Source organism: Schistocerca serialis, chromosome 11, assembly GCF_023864345.2.
Source record: "Schistocerca serialis cubense isolate TAMUIC-IGC-003099 chromosome 11, iqSchSeri2.2, whole genome shotgun sequence".
Classification (NCBI taxonomy): Eukaryota; Metazoa; Arthropoda; class Insecta; order Orthoptera; family Acrididae; genus Schistocerca; species Schistocerca serialis.
In genome coordinates, this window is record NC_064648.1 from 113,741,936 (window position 1) to 113,764,846 (window position 22,911).

Here is a 22,911-nt window from a genome sequence, read left to right on the forward strand (position 1 = left end):
CACTGACGGAACACGAAAAATAATGAAGGTGAATAATGTAATTTCAAGAATTCGTCGGTCTAAGTAACATATTTTTGTCATTAACATTGCAAGATCGCAGGTAATGTGAAGATGATATAAGCCATTGGAAATGATAATAGCTGGTAAACTAATAACTGGTGCAACCGCCAGAATGTTAAATGTAAGCAAGCAAACGTGGATACGTTCTATTGCACAGGTGCCGGATGTCGGTTTGTGGGGTGGATTTCCATGGCTGTTGCACGTGGTGGGTCAATACAGGGACCCTTACGAGGGGCGTTTGGAATGCCCGTGCGAGAGTAAAAACTACTTAGTGTTAGGGGTAAACCTTTTTTATTTTTCGACATAGTCTCCTTTTAGACTTATACACTTCGTCCAACGCTGTTCTAATTTGTTGATCCCTTCCGAATAATAGGAATTATCCAAGTCCGCAAAATAACTATTAGTTGCTGCAATCACCTCCTCGTTTGAATAAATCTTTTGTCCTGCCAGCCATTTCTTGAAATTGGGGAACAAATAGTAGTCCGAGGGAGCCATGTATGGAGAATAGGGGCGATGTGAAACGAGTTGGAATCCTATTTCCATTAATTTTGCGACCTCAACTGCTGAGGTGTGTGCTGGTGCATTGTCGTGATGGAAAAGGACTTTTTTGCAGTCCAATCGTCGGCGTTTTCCTTGCAGCTCGGTTTTCAAACGGTCCAATAACGATGAATACCAGACACCTATAATAGTTTTACCCTTTTCCAGATAGTCGATGAGGATTATCCCTTGCGAATCCCAAAAGACAGTTGCCATAACCTTTCTGGCTGAAGGACTGGTCTAGACCTTTTTTGGAAACCCATTGTTTAGATTGTTGTTTGGTCTCAGCAGTATAGTAATGTATCCACGTTTCATCCACAGTGACGAAATGACGCTTGAAGTGCTGTGGAGTCTTCCTGAGCAGCTGCAAACTATCCTTGCAACACTTCACACAATTCCGTTTTTGGTCAAGCGAGAGCAATCGCGGAACCCATTTTACGGATAGCTTTCTCATGTCCAAATGTTTATGCAAAATAGTATGTACCCGTTGATTCGAGATGCCCACAGCACTAGCAATCTCACGCACCTTAACTCTTCCGTCATCCATCACCATGTCATGGATTTTATCAATGATTTCTGGAGTCGTAACCTCCACAGGGCGTCCAGAACGTTCAACATCACTTGTGCCCATATGGCCACTCCGAAAATTTTCAAACCACTTATAAACCATTCTAATCGAAGGTGCAGAGTCACCATAATGTTTATCAAGCTTCTCTTTAGTCACCTGAGGCGTTTTGCGCTTCATAGAGTAATGTTTAATCACCACACGAAATTCTTTTTCGTCCATTTTTTGACAATCACTCGACCTCTTTGATTCACACGAATGCCTAACACGAAGAAATAGACCAATATGGCTGAAACTTGGTGTACGCTCTCTCCAAAGATGCTACAAGCTAAACATGACTTCGATACGCGCCGGTGGTGCCATCTCTCGGACTTTGCACGGACGTTTCGAACGCCCCTCGAAGTGCTGTTTGTGGATGATGCTGGAGTTGTCACCTGATGATGTCCCACATATGCTCAATTGGAGAGAGAGATCTTGTGATCGAGCACGCCAGGGCAACACCTCGACACTCTGTAGAGGCCGGTGGGTTACAACAGCAGTATCTGGGCAAGTGCTGTTCTCTTGGAAAACACCCTGTGGAATGCTGTTCATGAACAGCAACACAGCTGGTCGAATCAGCAGACTGATGTACTTGGGCAGTTTTTTTTCCAACCCTGATAGGCTATAAATAAGAGACAAGTTCGTAGAAAACAATCATTTTACTACCAAAAGTTTTATACACATATGGTTACTTTTCAACATAATCACCGAAACGATTGAGACATTTATCGCACCTGTGGACACGTTTTGCAATGTTTGTTGTGGTTGTTGTGGTCTTCAGTCCTGAGATTGGTTTGATGCAGCTCTCCATGCTACTCTACCCTACGCAAGCTTCTTCATCTCCCAGTACCTACTGCAACCTACATCTTTCTGAATCTGCTTAGTGTATTCATATCTTGGTCTATCTCTACAATTTTTACCCTCCACGCTCCCCTCCAATACTAAATTGATGATCCCTTGATGCCTTAGAACATGTCCTACCAACCGGTCCCTTCTTCTAGGCAAGTTGTGCTACAAATACTAAATTGATGATCCCTTGATGCCTCAGAACATGTCCTACCAACCGATCCCTTCTTCTAGGCAAGTTGTGCCACAACCTCCTCAAGAGTTACGTGATCTATCCACTTAATCTTCAGCATTCTTCTGTAGCACCACATTTCGAAAGCTTCTATTCTCTTCTAGTCCAAACTATTTATCATCCATGTTTCACTTCCATACATGGCTACACTCCATACAAATACTTTCAGAAATGACTTCCTGACATTTAAATCTATACTCGATGTTAACAAATTTTTCTTCCTCAGAAACGCATTCCTGGCCATTGCCAGTCTACATTTTATATCCTCTCTACTTTGACCATCATCAGTTATTTTGTTCCCCAAATAGCAAAACTCATTTACTTCTTTAAGTGTCTCATTTCCTAATCTAATTCCCTCTGCAGCATCCGAGTTAACTCGACTACATTCCATTATCCTCCTTTTGCTTTTGTTGATGTTCATCTTATACCCTCCTTTCAAGCCACTGTCCATTCCGTTCAACTGCTCTTCCAAGTCCTTTGCTGTCTCTGACAGAATTACAATGTCATCGGCGAACCGCAAAGTTTTTATTTCTTCTCCTTGGATTTTAATTCCTACTCCAAATTTCTCTTTTGTTTCCTTTACTGCTTGCTCAATATACAGATTGAATAACATCGGGGAAAGGCTACAACCCTGTCTCACTCCCTTCCCAACCGCTGCTTCCCTTTCATGCCCCTCAACTCTTATAACTGCCATCTGGTTTTTGTAAAAATTGTAAACAGCCTTTCGCTCCCTGTATTTTACCCCTGCCACCTTCAGAATTTGAAAGAGAGAATTCCAGGCAACACTGTCAAAAGCTTTCTCTAAGTCTACAAATGCTAGAAACGAATAAACAGCATAGTATGTGTAAAATTGTGTGCATGCTGGTTGTAAAGAAGCTGGAAAACACTAATGCTACACAGAGCGGTAGACAAGTTTCTTCCATATCTCCTTAAGCTGACTTCCCTGACCCCATGTTCCGTATCTTAAATTTTTCAGTTGAGCATTCTCTATGTCCTATATTTTTGTACCCTCTTGCAGAAAAAGGAAAAAGCCTGTATCAGGTGTAAACATTATTGTTTACATGTATCACAGTGATGTAGGTAAAGCTGAGACAGACATTTTGAGATAGGGTACTTGAGGTATACCAAGCTGGAAAATAAACTCACATTGGCTGAAATTCGGTGGGTGCCAGATCAGAACTGTACGGCTGATCATCGAAAATGTCCCACTGAAATTGTTGAAGGGGCCTTTGGGTTGTACTAGCTGTGCGTGGACGAGCGTTGTCATGCGTCAACACAATTCCTGAAGTCAAATGCAAATTTGGTAAATAAAATGTAAATGTCGTGTGACTAGGGCCTCCCGTCGGGTAGACCATTCGCCGGGTGCGAGTCTTTCGATGTGACGCCACTTTGGCGACTTGTGCGTCGATGGGGGTGAAATGGTGATGATTAGGACAACACAACACTCAGTCCCTGAGTGGAGGAAATCTCCGCCCCAGCCAGGAATAAAACCCGCGCCCTTAGGATTGACATTCTGTCGCACTGGTCACTCAGCTGCTGGGGGCAGACTGCAAATTTGGTCATTCAAACCACGATTTTAAACATGGCTGAAACAGCAACTGTTGAAATTCCTCATGGTAAATGATGACAGCCAAAACAGTTGCAGGATAAAGATTTATTAAAATTCTTGACCATGGTTACGGTATATCAAAATATACCTTCATCAGAAGGTATTTTACTTCTGATGAAGGTACATTTAGATATACCGAAACCGTGGTCAAGAATCTTAATAAATCTTTATCCTGCAACTGTTTTGGCTGTCATCATTCACCGTGAATCATTCAAACCAAACGAAGAGGAATGCTACTGAAGATGTGGCTAGGAAGGCAGCACTTTTAAACCAACGAAAATCTTCAAAACAACGTCAATGCTCATTTGCAGTCAGTGGTGTCAACGTTTTTTGAAGAGAGTATTGCAAAGCTTGTCTATACGTACGATAAATGTCTCAATCTTTTCGGTGATTCTGTTGAAAAGTAACCATAAGTGTACAAAAGTTTTAGTAATAATTGTTTTCTATGAACTTGTCTTTTATATGTAGCCTATCAGAGATTGAAAAAAAAAGGCCCTCGTACAAATTTTCAGTCAGTGTGCATCGGCTGTCATACAAAATCACACTACAGATTATAACTCCAGGTATTGTTCCAGTGTGTATAGCATGCAGACAGATTGGTCATAGGCTATCAACTGGCCTTGTCCCTAATCAATACACGGCCATTACTGACATGACAGAACCAGCTTTCATCAGAAAACACAACAGATCTCCACCGTTCCCTCCAATAAGCTCTCCCTTGGCATCAGTGAAGTCGCAAATGGTAGTGTTTTGGGGCCAGTGGAATGCACAGCACAGGGCATATTATTTGGAGCTGTCCTTTAAGGCCGGCCGGTGTGGCCGAGTGGTTCTAGGCACTTCAGTCTGGAATCGCGCGACCGCTCCGGTCGGAGGTTCGAATCCTGCATCGGGCATGGATGTGTGTGATGTCCTTAGGTTAGTTAGGTTTAAGTAGTTCTAAGTTCTAGGCGACTGATGACCTCAGAAATTAAGTCGCATAGTGGTCAGAGCCATTTGAACCATACACTGCATAGTAGTGCTACACGGCCATCTGGAGCCTAGTCTTCTTGTGACCATATCTACCTGTGGCTGCTACTGCCAGCAACCGTGTACAGTGGCTACATTCCTCCCAAGTCTTTCTGCAGTCTCACAGATGGAACATCCAGCTCCACCCAGCCATGTTACTCGACCACGTCCAAACTTCGTGACAAGTTCATAGTGGCATCTTTGCTGCGCAAAGGCATTCTTGTCTGACGTACTTGTGCCGCTCTTGTGCGGCAAGTGTGAAATTTCAATAAACCTCATCTTTCAGATGCATTTGTTTATCTTGCACCACTTTGTCTTGGTGTTGCTATTTTTTAAGGTCTGTGTATTTTAGGATTTGTGTAAGAAATCCATATTTCAGAAGTTGAAAGCTCTTTAAAAGGCTACCCCATAATTTGCTACCATGAATTGTGGAACTATGATAATGGGATTCTCAGGGGGACGTACTGATTCAGCTAATTCCAAAATTTGTATCACATTATTAGCTAAGGAAGGTGTTTGGAAATATTAAAATTCAGTTAAATCACTGTTTTTCAAAGTAACATTTGGCAGCAGATGCTGGACGACAAAAGGTTCAAATGGCTCTGAGCACTATGGGCCTTAACATCTGAGGTCATCAGTCCCCTAGAACTTAGAACTACTTAAATCTATCTAACCTAAGGATGTCACAGACACCCAAGCCCGAAGCAGGATTCGAACCTGCGACTGTACCGGACGCGCGGTTCCAGACTGAAGCTCCTAGAACCACTCTGCCAGAGGACAAAAGGATATTGTTTCACGCATACAGCTGTAACCCAAACATATCACTGAAATATTACTGAACTATATGAGGGAAATTGCAGAAGTCATGGCAAGTATTTTTTGTCTTGAAAATGGTAAATCGAAATGCCATGTGGCTAGGACCTCCCGTTGTGTAGACCGTTCGCCTGGTGCAAGTCCTTTGAGTTGACGCCACTTCGGCGACTTGTGTGTCGATGGGGATGAAATTATGGTGATAAGGACAACACACCCAGCCGGGAATGGAACCCAGGCCGTTAGGCATGACATTCCGTCGTGCTGACCACTCAGCTATCAGGGGCGGACTTGAAAATGGTAATGGCTTAAAAAATTCTAAAATATGCAAATGGAATGGTAGTTCATAACTAAACATTACGTGAGAGAAAAGACAAAATAAATTTTGTCATTTTAAACGTGTTTTACTGTCAGTAGCAACAGTATACAATAGTAGAGGCCAGGAACACTGACCTGTGACATCTTAGAGTGCGTCAAAATAGTCTCCAAATGAATCGATCGAAGAGCGCAAACTTTACATAAGAGCACTGTTGACGTCGGTGTATAGAAAGCAACAGCCATTCTGAAATGCTGCTCTGGTCTCTCTTCACACATCATGCTCCTAGAAAGAACTGCCATCTAGCATCATGTCACCTTACAGTGGATTCTTGTGCAGACTCTTGATGTCATGAAATGTGCATAGTTCGTAATGTACTGTTTTGTACTGTTGCAATTGACAGTAAAACACCTTTTTTCATCTTTTCTCCCATGACATATCTTTATGGTGGTGTGTGCATTCATCCATCTCCCTATGTGTAATGTTTGTATATGAACTTATCTCCCATTTACATATTTCAGAATTTTTTAATTCGTTACCGTTTCTGAGACAACAATAATTGTCATTATTTTGCAATGATCTTGTAACACATAATACCAAATTATTCCGAATCTTGGAAATATTACCAACTCCCAAAATCTAAGACCAGTTTTGTAATCAGCATGAAAATTCTTTTACGAGAAGACACTTTACACATAAGTTCATGGTTATTTCAAATTTCATCAAAATTTCATCATTTTATTCAGCCAAATGGCAGGCAGACACATTTGTGGGAATAACAGTCTATAACTATGGAGGATGATACCAGATAAATATACAAGTTAATATGCAAAGAAAAAATATTTTAAATTAATACTAATACAAATTAAAACAGTTCTATTCTTCAGGCTGTTTAATTCTATTATTAAAGTCTCACATCCCTTAAACTGGTAGGGAGAGCGATGTCTATAAAAAGATTTTAGAGAAACAGCAAAAAGCAGTTCACAATGAGTTGATGTTTGGCAGGTCATGTAAATTTGCAACACTTTTAATTTCTGTGAATCCAAATATAAGTTGACAACAGTGCAAAATCGTAGCCAATGTCGCTTGCTACAGTGAAATTTTGTGTAATAAATATTGTGCTATGAAGACATGTATTGACTTATCAGTCATTATATGGCACATAGTTAGAAAAATGTGATAGCAGTGACCTGAAACTTGCAGCTTGACTGGAGATATTCAAATTCATAACATGATGATGAAATTGACAAACTGGATTTGTGGTGTGATTGCATGGGGGCTCAGAATTTATTTTTATCAACCCCAAGCACAAGAAATATCACAAGACACACATTCTACTCTATCTACATCTTAGTCGTATCTACATCTTAGAGTACAGTGTATTGGAAAAACACTTACAGCACTTATTATGTTGTACATGATACTAGGTGGATCATTTTTCACTGGGGAATGCATGTCTCGAATTTCATGTCTTAGATGTTATTGGATGTTGGTTCATATATGGCAATGGGTGTGCATCTCACATTTCATTAAGAAATCCAATAAGAGCATACATGGAACAATAAGTTAGGAAAGAGTTCAAAATTTGGACCTCCACCTGGATTGCAATGTATATACCACCGCTGTAGAGGAAAAGTGTGTGTTCTTAGGCTATAATGTTCTTGTTTATCAGATATATGGCCATTATCTATGAGGTCTGTTCAAAAAATTCTGGAACCACGTTCACAAAATTTTTCTGCTTTTACCTTTTACTTACTGTGCATGGTCTCCACAATTGATACACCACTCCCAATGCAGTTTCCACTTCTGGTAGCAGTCTAGGTGTGCATCTTGCTGGATTGTGCAAAGTGCCATCTGCAAATTTTCTTTTATCTCATCTGTCGGGCAAATCTTTGTCTATATATGACGGTAGTATCTGTTCCCGAAAGAACAGTTACTGTGGATGACCATGCAGCTTTGCTAGAAATGAAATGATAATTAAATGGACACCCTAGCTGCAAACAGGCGTTGATGTACTTCATTGGGGACATGTTGAAAATGTGTGCCCCGACCGGGACTCGAACCCAGGATCTCCTGCTTGCATGGCAGGCGCTCTATCCATCTGAGCCACCGCAGGCACGGAGGATAGTGCATCTGCAGGGACTTATCCCTTGCATGCTCCCCGTGAGATCCACATTCCCAACATGTTCACACCACTACATTCGTACTGCAACTAATAGATGTTTGCCCATCATACTCATTACTCGTGGCAGATTAATCTACCAAGTCCCGTACGAGTTCGGGCATAGCGTGTGCGTTCGCACAAGAAGGTCAATGGCCGGGAAACCATATTTTAACTATATATGACGGTAGTATCTGTTCCCGAAAGAACAGTTACCGTGGATGACCATGCAGCTTTGCATGGCAGACGTCTACCATGTAAGCAGGAGATCCCGGGTTCGAGTCCCGGTCGGGGCACACATTTTCAACATGTCCCCAATGAAGTACATCAACGCCTGTTTGCAGCTAGGGTGTCCATTTAATTATCATTTCAAATCTTTGTCCTTTCAATGGGGTTTTTAATGGAAATAAAAAAGAAGTCTGCAGGAGTCAGGTGTATAGTCAAGCACCAAAAGGGATGAATGTGTACATGCATTATTGTCAGGTAAGAGCCATAAATTGTCTCACCACATTTCAGGCCATTTCCTTCTCACATTTTCTCACTGGCGTCGCAACATATCCCAGCAGTAGCATTGATTAACAATTTGTCACTTTGTCACGAATTCATGATGAACTAATCCTTCAAAGCCATAGAAAACTACCAGTATGGCTTTGACATTTGACCTGACCTGACGAGCTTTTTTCGGTCTTGGAGAACATTTCCTGACCCATTGTGAAGATTGAACCTTGATTTCAACATCATAACCATAGACCCTCATTTCATCACCAGTCATGATTATCTTAAGGAACATCTCATTCCCATTTGCATGATCCGAAAGCTCCTCACAGACTGCTAGACAAAGGTCTTTCTGGTATTGACTTACGAGCCGTGGGACAAACTTGGCGGCAACTCGATTCATTCCAAGATGCCGTGTCAGGATTTCATGACATGGTCCAGCTGAAATGTTACATTCATCTGAAATATCTCTGACAGTCAGTCTTCAATTGGCATGCGCAGTTTCATTGACATTCCTGACACGAATGTCATCGATAGTTGTGAGAGGACGTTACAAACGAGGGTCATCTTTAACTTTCGTCTGACCATTTTTAAACTGTGTGCACCATTTGTAAGACTGAGTACAGCTTAAGCACTCGTCACTGTAGGCTTCCTGCAACATTTGGTGTGCCTCTAAAGGTTTTCTTGAGTTCCACACAGTATTTAATGCAGACGTGTTACTCCTCTAACTCTGCCATCTCGAAATTCGCAAACTGTGTGACACAACGTTCTACTCAATACGGCACTGAACAGTGACTGGCAGACATACAACAGTGAAACTACCGGCAGCTACACATTAAACACAGGCAGGGATGCCAACCGCATTTCGCTCCAACACCCAATCGGTGCGAAATTACAAATATTCCAAAATTTTTTGAGTAGATCTTGTGTGTAATAGTGTCATGGTGGCATGCTATGTACACTCAGCGCTAATAAAAGAGGTAAATACTTGAAGGTAGGTAGTAGCAGCAGAGTGCCACCAGCCACCAAACCACCCTGCCATATCTTGTCACACGTGTGACGTCTCTCACATTTGACTGCTGTCCTCTCTACAGTCTTGCTTTGAGCACATGCTATGACATTATTTTTGTATTCAAGTGTGCCCAGAGCGTAGGTGTTATTGTGATTTGCGAAAATTATTGTGTGTTCTATATGTCTTTATTCATTTTTTAATTATCAGATTCAGCTGTTGTGTGATGTATCAGCCTCATCATATGTACACCAAATACACTCTTGGAAATGGAAAAAAGAACACATTGACACCGGTGTGTCAGACCCACCATACTTGCTCCAGACACTGCGAGAGGGCTGTACAAGCAATGATCACACGCACGGCGCAGCGGACACACCAGGAACCACGGTGTTGGCCGTCAAATGGCGCTAGCTGCGCAGCATTTGTGCACCGCCGCCGTCAGTGTCAGCCAGTTTGCCGTGGCATACGGAGCTGCATCGCAGTCTTTAACACTGGTAGCATGCCGCGACAGCGTGGACGTGAACCGTATGTGCAGTTGACAGACTTTGAGCGAGGGCGTATAGTGGGCATGCGGGAGGCCGGTTGGACGTACCGCCGAATTGCTCAACACGTGGGGCGTGAGGTCTCCACAGTACATCGATGTTGTCGCCAGTGGTCGGCGGAAGGTGCACGGGCCCGTCGACCTGGGACCGGACCGCAGCGACGCACGGATGCACGCCAAGACCGTAGGATCCTACGCAGTGCCGTAGGGGACCGCACCGCCACTTCCCAGCAAATTAGGGACACTGTTGCTCCTGGGGTATCGGCGAGGACCATTCGCAACCGTCTCCATGAAGCTGGGCTACGGTCCCGCGCACCGTTAAGCCGTCTTCCGCTCACGACCCAACATCGTGCAGCCCGCCTCCAGTGGTGTCGCGACAGGCGTGAATGGAGGGACGAATGGAGACGTGTCGTCTTCAGCGATGAGAGTCGCTTCTGCCTTGGTGCCAATGATGGTCGTATGCGTGTTTGGCGCCGTGCAGGTGAGCGCCACAATCAGGACTGCATACGACCGAGGCACACAGGGCCAACACCCGGCATCATGGTGTGGGGAGCCATCTCCTACACTGGCCATACACCACTGGTGATCGTCGAGGGGACACTGAATAGTGCACGGTACATCCAAACCGCCATCGAACCCATCGTTCTACCATTCCTAGACTGGCAAGGGAACTTGCTGTTCCAACAGGACAATGCACGTCCGTATGTATCCCGTGCCACCCAACGTGCTCTAGAAGGTGTAAGTCAACTACCCTGGCCAGCAAGATCTCCGGATCTGTCCCCCATTGAGCATGTTTGGGACTGGATGAAGCGTCGTCTCACGCGGTCTGCACGTCCAGCACGAACGCTGGTCCAACTGAGGCGCCAGGTGGAAATGGCATGGCAAGCCGTTCCACAGGACTACATCCAGCATCTCTACGATCGTCTCCATGGGAGAATAGCAGCCTGCATTGCTGCGAAAGGTGGATATACACTGTACTAGTGCCGACATTGTGCATGCTCTGTTGCCTGTGTGTATGTGCCTGTGGTTCTGTCAGTGTGATCATGTGATGTATCTGACCCCAGGAATGTGTCAATAAAGTTTCCCCTTCCTGGGGCAATGAATTCACGGTGTTCTTATTTCAATTTCCAGGAGTGTATTTTTAGATGAGCAGCAGCGAAGAGACTGTCTCCAGGTACATGCATAGCATATATACCATACAGGAAAAGCTGAATGTCTTAAGATGAGCAGTAAGAAGGTGACAGACCATGCCTCTGATCTCCAGACCATGCCTCTAAACTCCTGAGACATGTAATGTAGATGAGACGCAAAAAAGCTCAATGTTTTTGACATGCATAGTAGTCAGGAGACCCTCCCCCCCCTCTCCCTATCTCATATCATGGTACCCGTATAGTATGAAGGTACTCCAAAAGGTAAGCTACACATTATTTTGGCAGGCCAGTTAACTTTTATGGAATGCTGTACTACACTCTTCAAAATGGCTCACATAAATGGCACTATTTTTCAACGTAATCAACAAGTGACTTTGAACAACAGTTGGAATGTTCTGTTGATTATTCAGTTCCTTGATTATAAAAATCTGCTTCTCGATCACTGAGTCATTCGAGAAATGTTGTGTGAACAATGTCACTGTTGAATAATCTACGCTCTCTGCGAATCAGTTCCCAAATTGCATGGGGACGTTGTCTGCGGTCAGTTTTGATGGGCGTCTGCGATGTCTGTGTGGCGTTGGTCAAATTGTTGACACTGTTTCACTATGGCTCGAGGTGACATTGCGTTTGGTCTGTATACCGCCTGAATTTGACAGTGAATCTGCACAGTTTAGAGAGCATGCCCACAAGAATTGTACTGCCTTGCGTTTTTCAGCTTTGGAGTACACTTCCAGCTGCTGTGTTTTGCAGGAAATCCAAGTCATGTATTTTCTTCTTAGAATGCACCACTCGCGTTTCAAAAAGGTGTTAGTGTGGGATGGTATATCAAACTTATCGTCTGGAATCTCCTCAAATAATATTATTATAAACCAAATGAAAAAAAAATGTTTCTGTGATAGTTAATAGTAAAGGGATTTCCCCTTCCTATCTCATTATTTCCATCATATATACACTCCTGGAAATTGAAATAAGAACACCGTGAATTCATTGTCCCAGGAAGGGGAAACTTTATTGACACATTCCTGCGGTCAGATACATCACATGATCACACTGACAGAACCACAGGCACATAGACACAGGCAACAGAGCATGCACAATGTCGGCACTAGTACAGTGTATATCCACCTTTCGCAGCAATGCAGGCTGCTATTCTCCCAAGGAGACGATCGTAGAGATGCTGGATGTAGTCCTGTGGAACGGCTTGCCATGCCATTTCCACCTGGCGCCTCAGTTGGACCACCGTTCGTGCTGGACGTGCAGACCACGTGAGACGACGCTTCATCCAGTCCCAAACATGCTCGATGGGGGACAGATCCGGAGATCTTGCTGGCCAGGGTAGTTGACTTACACCTTCTAGAGCACGTTGGGTGGCACGGGATACATGCGGACGTGCATTGTCCTGTTGGAACAGCAAGTTCCCTTGCCGGTCTAGGAATGGTAGAACGATGGGTTCGATGACGGTTTGGATGTACCGTGCACTATTCAGTGTCCCCTCGACGATCACCAGTGGTGTACGGCCAGTGTAGGAGATCGCTCCCCACACCATGATGCCGGGTGTTGGCCCTGTGTGCCTCGGTCGTATGCAGTCCTGATTGTGGCGCTCACCTGCACGGCGCCAAACACGCATACGACCATCATTGGCACCAAGGCAGAAGCGACTCTCATCGCTGAAGACGACACGTCTCCATTCGTCCCTCCATTCACGCCTGTCGCGACACCACTGGAGGTGGGCTGCATGATGTTGGGGCGAGAGCGGAAGACGGCCTAACGGTGTGCGGGACCGAAGCCCAGCTTCATGGAGACGGTTGCGAGTGGTCCTCGCCGATACCCCAGGAGCAACAGTGTCCCTAATTTGCTGGGAAGTGGCGGTGCAGTCCCCTACGGCACTGCGTAGGATCCTACGGTCTTGGCGTGCATCCGTGCGTCGCTGCGGTCCGGTCCCAGGTCGACGGGCACGTGCACCTTCCGCCGACCACTGGCGACAACATCGATGTACTGTGGAGACCTCACGCCCCACGTGTTGAGCAATTCGGCGGTACGTCCACCCGGCCTCCCGCATGCCCACTATACGCCCTCGCTCAAAGTCTGTCAGCTGCACATAGGGTTCACGTCCACGCTGTCGCGGCATGCTACCAGTGTTAAAGACTGCGATGGAGCTCCGTATGCCACGGCAAACTGGCTGACACTGACGGCGGCGGTGCACAAATGCTGCGCAGCTAGCGCCATTCGACGGCCAACACCGCGGTTCCTGGTGTGTCCGCTGTGCCGTGCGTGTGATCATTGCTTGTACAGCCCTCTCGCAGTGTCCGGAGCAAGTATGGTGGGTCTGACACACCGGTGTCAATGTGTTCTTTTTTCCATTTCCAGGAGTGTATATATGGACTGAATGCTGAAAGCTCAATGTTTTTGAGATGGTTGTTAAAAGGACTCGAACAGCTCCTTGTCTTGGTACCAAAAAGTAGGTACATCACATGCAGTATGCTGTGTGTTTTTGAGGTGAATAGTAGCTAAGAGATGCCGCAATCCAATCTTTATCTTGATTCATGCCTGATATGTACAAAAAAACTTACAAATCCATATGGCTGCCTCAAATGAGGTCACAGCCTGATTGTTAGGTACATATGCACTGGTACTAGCTGTTGAATGTGCAATTTCCAGTATGAATTTTGGTAAAAATGTCTCAATGGTCATATATTGTGCATTTCATGCAGATAACATTATGCTATAGAGGAACTGAGAAGGGTCAATAGAAACTGTAAAAAAGTCTTAAGCAATATTACTTTAAACAGAAATTACCTTGAAGGCAGTTACTTGCTTCATTTATGAGCTTGTACGAAATATGCACACTTGGAAGTTGACCTGATCTGAAAAATACAGCTTTTGTATCGTGTGGAACAGAAAGACAAACACTGAAAAAGGAGAAGTAGTAAGGAAGAGACACATCATCACATAGAAATTTGCAATTTTTTGGAAAATGTAAGTAACTTTAGAACGTGGATACTTGTTGTTTGTGAAAGTTTTTCACGACATGTGAAATAGTTTTGAAGTGCTTTGTTACACATATTTTCGATAACTACCTGTCTTGGAAAAGTGAATATAGTGAGCTTTCTCTTCTAGATGTTATTTAAGTACATTTCTATGATCTGTGCTGCTTAGGAACAAACTGTCAGAGTCATCGGATATGTTTGAAATGAATGGAATCCTTCAGTGACAATTTGAAATATGAAACCAGGTACCATGTTTACACATTGAGTAAATTTGTGTTAATGTCACTATTGCACTTGCAGTGACCTCATCACCACTATCAAGAAGTACTTTACATTTATCACACCCATTTATGAATTTCTATAAATAATGAGATACCTGAACTCCTAGTTCAGCTGTACACTTCTTGTCTTCTGAGATGTTTGTATTTTACTTGTATCTCCACAAATTTGCTCTAAAGACCTAATACACAATTCGTACTGTGTGAGTCTGTCAGATTGTAGACAGTCTTCTGAAACAGAGATAAAAAAATCTTCAAAGAAATTTAATTACAATCACGCTCAAACGCAGCTGATGGTCCTCACATAAATGTTAAATGGTTACCGGAAGGCCGTTGCCCACAGTGGTAGTCTGTGCACTTAAAACTCACGTCGATGAGTTACTACATTTGGTAGATTGTGCTAGGAAGCAGCCAGATTTCATGTAGCACTCACCCTGCCACGTCACTGGTTTGGTGACAACATGGAGTCTGCCTGTCATTTGTTGCGTACTCTGTATCCATTAGGCTATGGAAGGACTCTTTCCAGCCATTATCCTATTACCTGTGTGGTAGATATACCAAATACAGTAAACTCAATGTTTGTGAGTTCAGTAGTAGTTAGTTACATGTTACATGCATCACCTGAACAATTCTTTCATCCAAGTGATTTGGAATGGGTCCATTTACACAATATGTTTATGTGATTAGTGTTAACAAGTGTTAACATTAATGAACACATTATCATTTTATTCCTACTCTAGCAACAACTACACTTCAAAAATAGGTGTTTTTTTTACTGGCTACCAGTTTTTAAATAGAAATTCATCAATGTAATAGAAGATGTTGTTCGGGAGAAATGATTTTAAATTAGGTTTAAAACTTGCTTGGTTGCCTTTCAGTTGTTTTGTGTTATTGGGCAAATGAATGATAAAAAAATTTTATTTCTGCATCTTGAAATTCTCTCCAATGGGTAGTAGGTATGTACATCACTGTTCTTCTCAAATTGTGATGCATTGTTTATGATGAATTTCATCAGCAAAAGTATGTATTGTGACAGCACAGTTAAAATACCTAGCTCCTTAAAGAGGTCCGTGGGGAACACCATATGTTATACTTACTGCTTGCTTTTGTGGTATGAATACTTTGTTTCTAAGTGATGAGTTACCCCAAAAAATTATTCTGTTCGGCATCACTAATCGGATCAAGACCTTATAATCCTGCAGACAAAGGCTCCTCCACTGTTGTTTGAACTGCAAGGATTACCAGGCAGGACTCCACTAGCTGTCAGATTCATCCACCTACAAACCTTGCCACAGTGACCCCATTCCTGAAATCCAGCAGGATCTCCAGTCACTCCTCAAATCCTTAGGCCCATCCCAGAACCTCTCCCCAGAGTTCATCTCTCTGCTAACCCCTACCACTCCCCACACTCCTACCTTCTACATACTTCCTAAAGTCCATAAACCCAGCCACTCAGGATGCCCCATTGTGATCGGTTACTGGGACCCCACTGAGAGAATCTCTGCTATCGTAGACCAACACATCCAACCTGTTACCTGGAACCTACCCTCCTATATAATTGATACCAACCATTTCCTCCTCTAGCTCTCCACAGTTCCTGTCCCTTTACCATGCAGTGCCCTGGTCATCATTATTGATACCAACTCCCTTTACACTAACATCCATAATGCCCATGGCCTTACCAGTTTTGAACACTACCATTCCCAATGCCCAATGGATTCCAACGCAACAACCTCCTTCCTCGTCGGCATGATCAACTATATCTTCACACACAATTACTTGTCCTTTGAAGACATTACCTAAGACAAATCCAGGATATGTCTATGGGCACCAACTAGGCTCCATCCTATGCCAACATATTCGTATCCCATCTAGAGGAATCCTTCCTAGACACCCAAAATCCAAACCCCTCACCTGGCTCAGATCCATTGATGACATCTTTGCAATCTGGATCGAGGGTGATTACACCCAATCCAGATTCCTCCAGAACCTCAACAACTTCTCCACCATTTGCTTCACGTGGTCCTACTCAACCCAACAATCCACCTTCCTAGATGTTGACCTCCACCTCAAAGATGGCTACATCAGTACCTCCGTCCATATCAAACCTACTAACCACCAGCAATACCTCCACTTCATCAGCTGCCACCTGTTCCATACCGAGAAGTCTCTGCCATTCAGCCTAGGCACCTGTGGTCGTCGCACTTGCAGTGATGAGCGGTCCCTCTCGAAATATACTGCGGACCTCACTGAAGCCTTCACAGACGGTAAATATCCTACCAATCTTGTACAAAAACAAATCTCCTGTGCCTTATCTTTCCAGTCACCCACCACCTGCCAAAGTCCCACCACCTGGCCATGGAGGAGATCTTCCCTCTTAACGCAGTACCACCCAGGACTGGAGCAATTGAATTACATTCTGTGCCAGGGTTTTGACTACCTCTTGTTGTGCTCTGAAACTTCTTCTAATTGTAGCGTAACTTCAAATTATTAAAATATCAATCTACTAGCGTCTTGTTAAACCTGTAATTCGCCACAAGCTGCACAGTGCAGGACTAAGAAGATACAATTCCTGTCTCTCCCTGAAGTCAGTCAACCAATCCTTTCATGCCAATTTTGTATTTCAGTTAAATCCTGTGATCAAGATTAAAATCGAATGCCAGCCTCATCATGTGTCTTCTGTTCAGACCATAAAATTGGGCATCCAGTTCCCAGCAATGATCTGCAAGTTTTTTGTCTATGACTGAATTGAATGTGTTCATGAATATGGCTAGTGATGCAAAGATAATCTCTTTAGACTTATGTACATTGCATCACACCAAAAGGCCACCAGAATAAAATACCACACTGTGGCTAAACAACAACAATAATAATAATTACAATAGTAATAAGGAAATACTTACTGCTTCCAGTCATTTCCTTAGCATACAGTCATTCATTGGCAATGTTTCTTTTACTTTCCCCATTTACAGTTATATTTCTTGTCTCTTCAGTTATAGACCATAAAAGTGAGCCTCATTTCTGTTTTTCTCTTGTATTTCCCCATTTTCTGGTTCCTACATACACTCCTGGAAATGGAAAAAAGAACACATTGACACCGGTGTGTCAGACCCACCATACTTGCTCCGGACACTGCGAGAGGGCTGTACAAGCAATGATCACACGCACGGCACAGCGGACACACCAGGAACCGCGGTGTTGGCCGTCGAATGGCGCTAGCTGCGCAGCATTTGTGCACCGCCGCCGTCAGTGTCAGCCAGTTTGCCGTGGCATACGGAGCTCCATCGCAGTCTTTAACACTGGTAGCATGCCGCGACAGCATGGACGTGAACCGTATGTGCAGTTGACGGACTTTGAGCGAGGGCGTATAGTGGGCATGCGGGAGGCCGGGTGGACGTACCGCCGAATTGCTCAACACGTGGGGCATGAGGTCTCCACAGTACATCGATGTTGTCGCCAGTGGTCAGCGGAAGGTGCACGTGCCCGTCGACCTGGGACCGGACCGCAGCGACGCACGGATGCACGCCAAGACCGTAGGATCCTACGCAGTGCCGTAAGGGACCGCACCGCCACTTCCCAGCAAATTTGGGACACTGTTGCTCCTGGGGTATCGGCGAGGACCATTCGCAACCGTCTCCATGAAGCTGGGCTACAGTCCCGCACACCGTTAGGCTGTGTTCCGCTCACGCCCCAACATCGTGCAGCCCGCCTCCAGTGGTGTCGCGACAGGCGTGAATGGAGGGACGAATGGAGACGTGTCGTCTTCAGCGATGAGAGTCGCTTCTGCCTTGGTGCCAATGACGGTCGTATGCGTGTTTGGCGCCGTGCAGGTGAGCGCCACAATCAGGACTGCATACGACCGAGGCACACAGGGCCAGCACCCGGCATCATGGTGTGGGGAGCGATCTCCTACACTGGCCGTACACCACTGGTGATCATCGAGGGGACACTGAATAGTGCACGGTACATCCAAACCGTCATCGAACCCATCGTTCTACCATTCCTAGACCGGCAAGGGAACTTGCTGTTGCAACAGGACAATGCACGTCCGCATGTATCCCGTGCCACCCAACGTGCTCTAGAAGGTGTAAGTCAACTACCCTGGCCAGCAAGATCTCCGGATCTGTCCCCCATTGAGCATGTTTGGGACTGGATGAAGCGTTGTCTCACGCGGTCTGCACGTCCAGCACGAACGCTGGTCCAACTGAGGCGCCAGGTGGAAATGGCATGGCAAGCCGTTCCACAGGACTACATCCAGCATCTCTACGATCGTCTCCATGGGAGAATAGCAGCCTGCATTGCTGCGAAAGGTGGATATACACTGTACTAGTGCCGACATTGTGCATGCTCTGTTGCCTGTGTCTATGTGCCTGTGGTTCCGTCAGTGTGATCATGTGATGTATCTGACCCCAGGAATGTGTCAATAAAGTTTCCCCTTCCTGGGACAATGAATTCACGGTGTTCTTATTTCAATTTCCAGGAGTGTATTTGGAAATAAAACATGCCTTAAATAAAAGAAACAGCATTGCAACAAAACACACATTTTTTTATTTCCACTGTTTGTCATGCTGTGGTTTATTGCTCACTGAACAGTGACTCTTCTGGTAAATAATTTTATTTTATAGTGCGATTCTGCACAGTGATTATTGCTTACGACATACAACTTAAAAATTACATAATTTGAAACAACAACTTATATTTACCAGCTATAACCAATAAATTTGGTAGAGCTCTACAAGTTTACATATGACGGAGTTGCTGTAGAAGCAACAGCTGAATGTAATTTTCTGTTTTCATTCAGTGTTGCAAATGTAGAGAAAATGTCAGTGTGAACTGTTACCAGACAAGTACTTTTACCCGACGTTACCCTATGCTTTTGAATGTTAAGTAGAAGGTCATTCACATATATAAGGAGTAGGAGTGGACCCAAAATTGAACCCTCTGGGATGCCCTGTATGGTTTTTTTTTTTTTTATTTTAAAAAAGCACTTATCAGTAAAATTTTCTACCTTTTGGGCATTGTCTGAATTATTCAACACAACCTTTCACATTATGTTTGTCAAGTACGATTCTAAGCAGCTGTGTCTAAAGCCATCGATTTCGTAGAACTTGATTTTATCTAAGGGAATGTCGTGATCCTCACATCCGAAGACCTTGGAGTGATCTCAAAAAACACCAGCTGCTGAAATATTATTATTTAAAGCTTTCACAGTTTGATGATGAGTGAAATTTTAAATTGCGTTTCAGTAAATCAGCCTTTCTGCAAACCAACTGTGACATGCTAAGTAAATTGTTACTAACCGTTCCACTTTTGTTGACCACACACACACACACACACACACACACACACACACACACACTACATCTTGTGGCATCCGCTGACTCTCTTTATTAACCATTCCACTTTTGTCGGCCACACACACACGCACACACACACACACACACACACACACACACACACTACCTCATGTCGCTAACCCTGACTCTCGCTACTAACCATTCCACGTTGTCGGCCACACACATGCACACACACACACACACACACACACACACACTACCTCCTGTGGCTAACCCTGACTCTCGCTACTAACCATTCCACGTTGTCGGCCACACACATGCACACACACACACACACACACACACACACACACACACTACCTCCTGTGGCTAACCCTGACTCTCGCTACTAACCATTCCACGTTGTCGGTCACACACACACACACACACACACACACACACACACACACACACAATACATCTTGTGGTATCCCCTGACTCTCTTTACTAACCGTTCCACTTTTGTCGGCCACACCCACCCACCCACACACACACACACACACACACACACACACAAACACACACACACTACCTCGTGTGGCTAACCCTGACTCTTGCTACTAACCATTCCACTTTTGTTGGCCACACACACACACACACACACACACACACACACACACACTACCTCCTGTGGCTAACCCTGACTCTCTTTACTAACCGTTCCACTTTTGTCGGTCACACACACACACTCACACACACATACACACCGACTACCGCCTCGCTACTACCCGTCCCACTCACGTTGACCTCTGTGGACCGCAGGGCAGGTGACGCGGCTGAGCCTGGCGGCGCACCACCTGTCGAACGCGCTGCTGTACCCGCCGTCGCTGCTGGTGGCGGAGGGCCCGGCGCGCCAGCCGCGGCCGCAGCGCCGCCGCCTGCTGCTGGACCGGCCGCCGCCCTGCGACGTCCACCTGCTCACGCTGCGCCAGGCGCCCGCCCACGACGACCCCGCCTTCCCCTCCACCTCGGCGCTCATGGTGCTCCACCGGCAGGTCAGTCTCCCGTACAGAGGCCAGCATCGTTCACACTGCAGGGGCTTCTTGTTCCTTTTCATTCATACATTCTCGTCAGGACCAGACTGCAAAGCTTGTGAGGATGTTGCAGGAAAGATTGGACTGAGGAATAAAACTTAAGAAAGCAAATCAATAAGTTGTCCAATTTCTCACATATACTACTGGCCATTAAAACTGCTACACCAAGAACAAATGCGCACCATAAACGAGTATTCATTGGACAAATATATTGTACTAGAACTGACATGTGATTATATATTCAGGCAGTTTGGGTTCATAGATCCTGAGAAATAAGTACCCAGAACAACCACCTCTGGTCGTGATAATGGCCTCGGTACGCCTGGGCATTGAGTCAAACAGAGCTTGGATGGTGTGTACAGGTACAGCTGCCCATGCAGCTTCAACACGATACCACAGTTCATCGAGAGTAGCGACTGGCGTACTGTGACGAGCCAGTTGCTCGGCCACCATTGACCATTCGTTTTCAGTTGGTGAGAGACCTGGAGAGTGTGCTGCCCAGGGCAGCAGTCGAACATATTCTGTATCCATAAAGGCCCATACAGGACCTGCAACATGCGGTCGTGCATTATCCTGCTGCAATGTAGGGTTTCGCAGGGATCCAATGGAGGGTAGAGCCACAGATCGTAACACATCTGAAATGTAACGTCCACTGTTCAAACTGCCTTCAGTGCAAACAAGAAGTGACCGAGACATGTAACCGATGACACCCCATACCATCACGCCGGGTGATACACCAGTATGGCGATGACGAATACACGCTTCTAATGTGCGTTCACCGCGATATCCCCAAACACGAATGCAACCATCGTGATGCTGTAAACAGAACCTGCATTCATTCCTACACCCGAGTTCGTCGTTGAGTACACCATCGCAGGCGCTCCTGTCTGTGATGCAGCATCATGGGTAACCGCAGCCACGGTCTCTGAACTGATAGTCCGTGCTGCTGCAAACGTTGTCGAACTGTTTGTGCAGATGGTCATTGTCTTGCAAAATTCTCCATCTGTGGACTCAGGGATCGTGACGTGGCTACACGATCCGTTATAGCCGTGCGGATAAGATGCCTGTCATCTCGACTGCTAGTGATACGGGGCCATTGGGATCCCAGCACGGAATTCCGTATTACCCTCCTGAACCCACCCATTCCATATTCTGCTAACAGTCATTGGATCTCGACCAACGCAAGCAGCAATGTCGCAATACGATAAACCGCAATCGCGACAAGCTACAATTCGACCTTCATGAAACTCGGAAACGTGATGGTATGCATTTCTCCTCCTTACACGACGCATCACAACAACGTTTCACCAGGCAACGCCGGTCAACTGCTGTTTGTGTATGAGAAATCGATTGGAAACTTTCCTCATGTCAGCACGTTGTAGGTATCGCCACCGGCGCCAACGTTGCCTGAATGCTCTGAAAAGCTAATCATTTGCATGTCACAGTATCTTCTTCCTGTCGGTTAAATTTCGCGTCTGTACCACGTCATCCGGTGTAGCAATTTTAATGGCCAGCAGTGTATTTAGCATTGAGGGTCAGTGCGGGTGCAAATTCGGGCACTTGCATGTAATTAAATGCAGTAATGCATCAACGGCCGTGGGTCTGAAGGTTACCATTTGTTCCAACGCTCATTACCAGTTAAAATCTGCCATCATCGGAAGTGACAAATTTAGGCTAGGTAAGCAAAAGCTACATTTGTTTGGTTTCAGGGTGTCATGCGTAGAACACATTTGGCAGCACCACCTCTCTCAATTCCTTAAATTTTCTCACAACTACACTACTGGCCATTAAAATTGCTACACAACGAAGATGACGTGCTACAGACGCGAAATTTAACCAACGGGAAGAAGATGCTGTGATATTCAAATCATTAGCTTCTCAGAGCATCCACACAAGG

At 45.0% G+C, this 22,911-nt stretch overlaps 1 protein-coding gene and 1 non-coding gene across 2 annotated transcripts in view; one reads left to right on the forward strand and one right to left on the reverse strand.

Moving 5' to 3' along the window:
- The window catches only part of LOC126426710 (alpha-mannosidase 2), an 813,563-nt gene that overhangs the window by 754,684 nt on the left and 35,968 nt on the right, over nucleotides 1–22,911 (forward strand). The window contains exon 16 of the mRNA XM_050088631.1: nucleotides 20,743–20,975. Within this exon, the coding sequence (XP_049944588.1) occupies nucleotides 20,743–20,975 (233 nt within the window). The remainder of the gene's footprint in view (nucleotides 1–20,742; nucleotides 20,976–22,911) is intronic.
- On the reverse strand, nucleotides 8,062–8,136 carry Trnaa-ugc (transfer RNA alanine (anticodon UGC)). Its single transcript has one exon. It is a non-coding gene; the product is annotated as a tRNA-Ala (tRNA).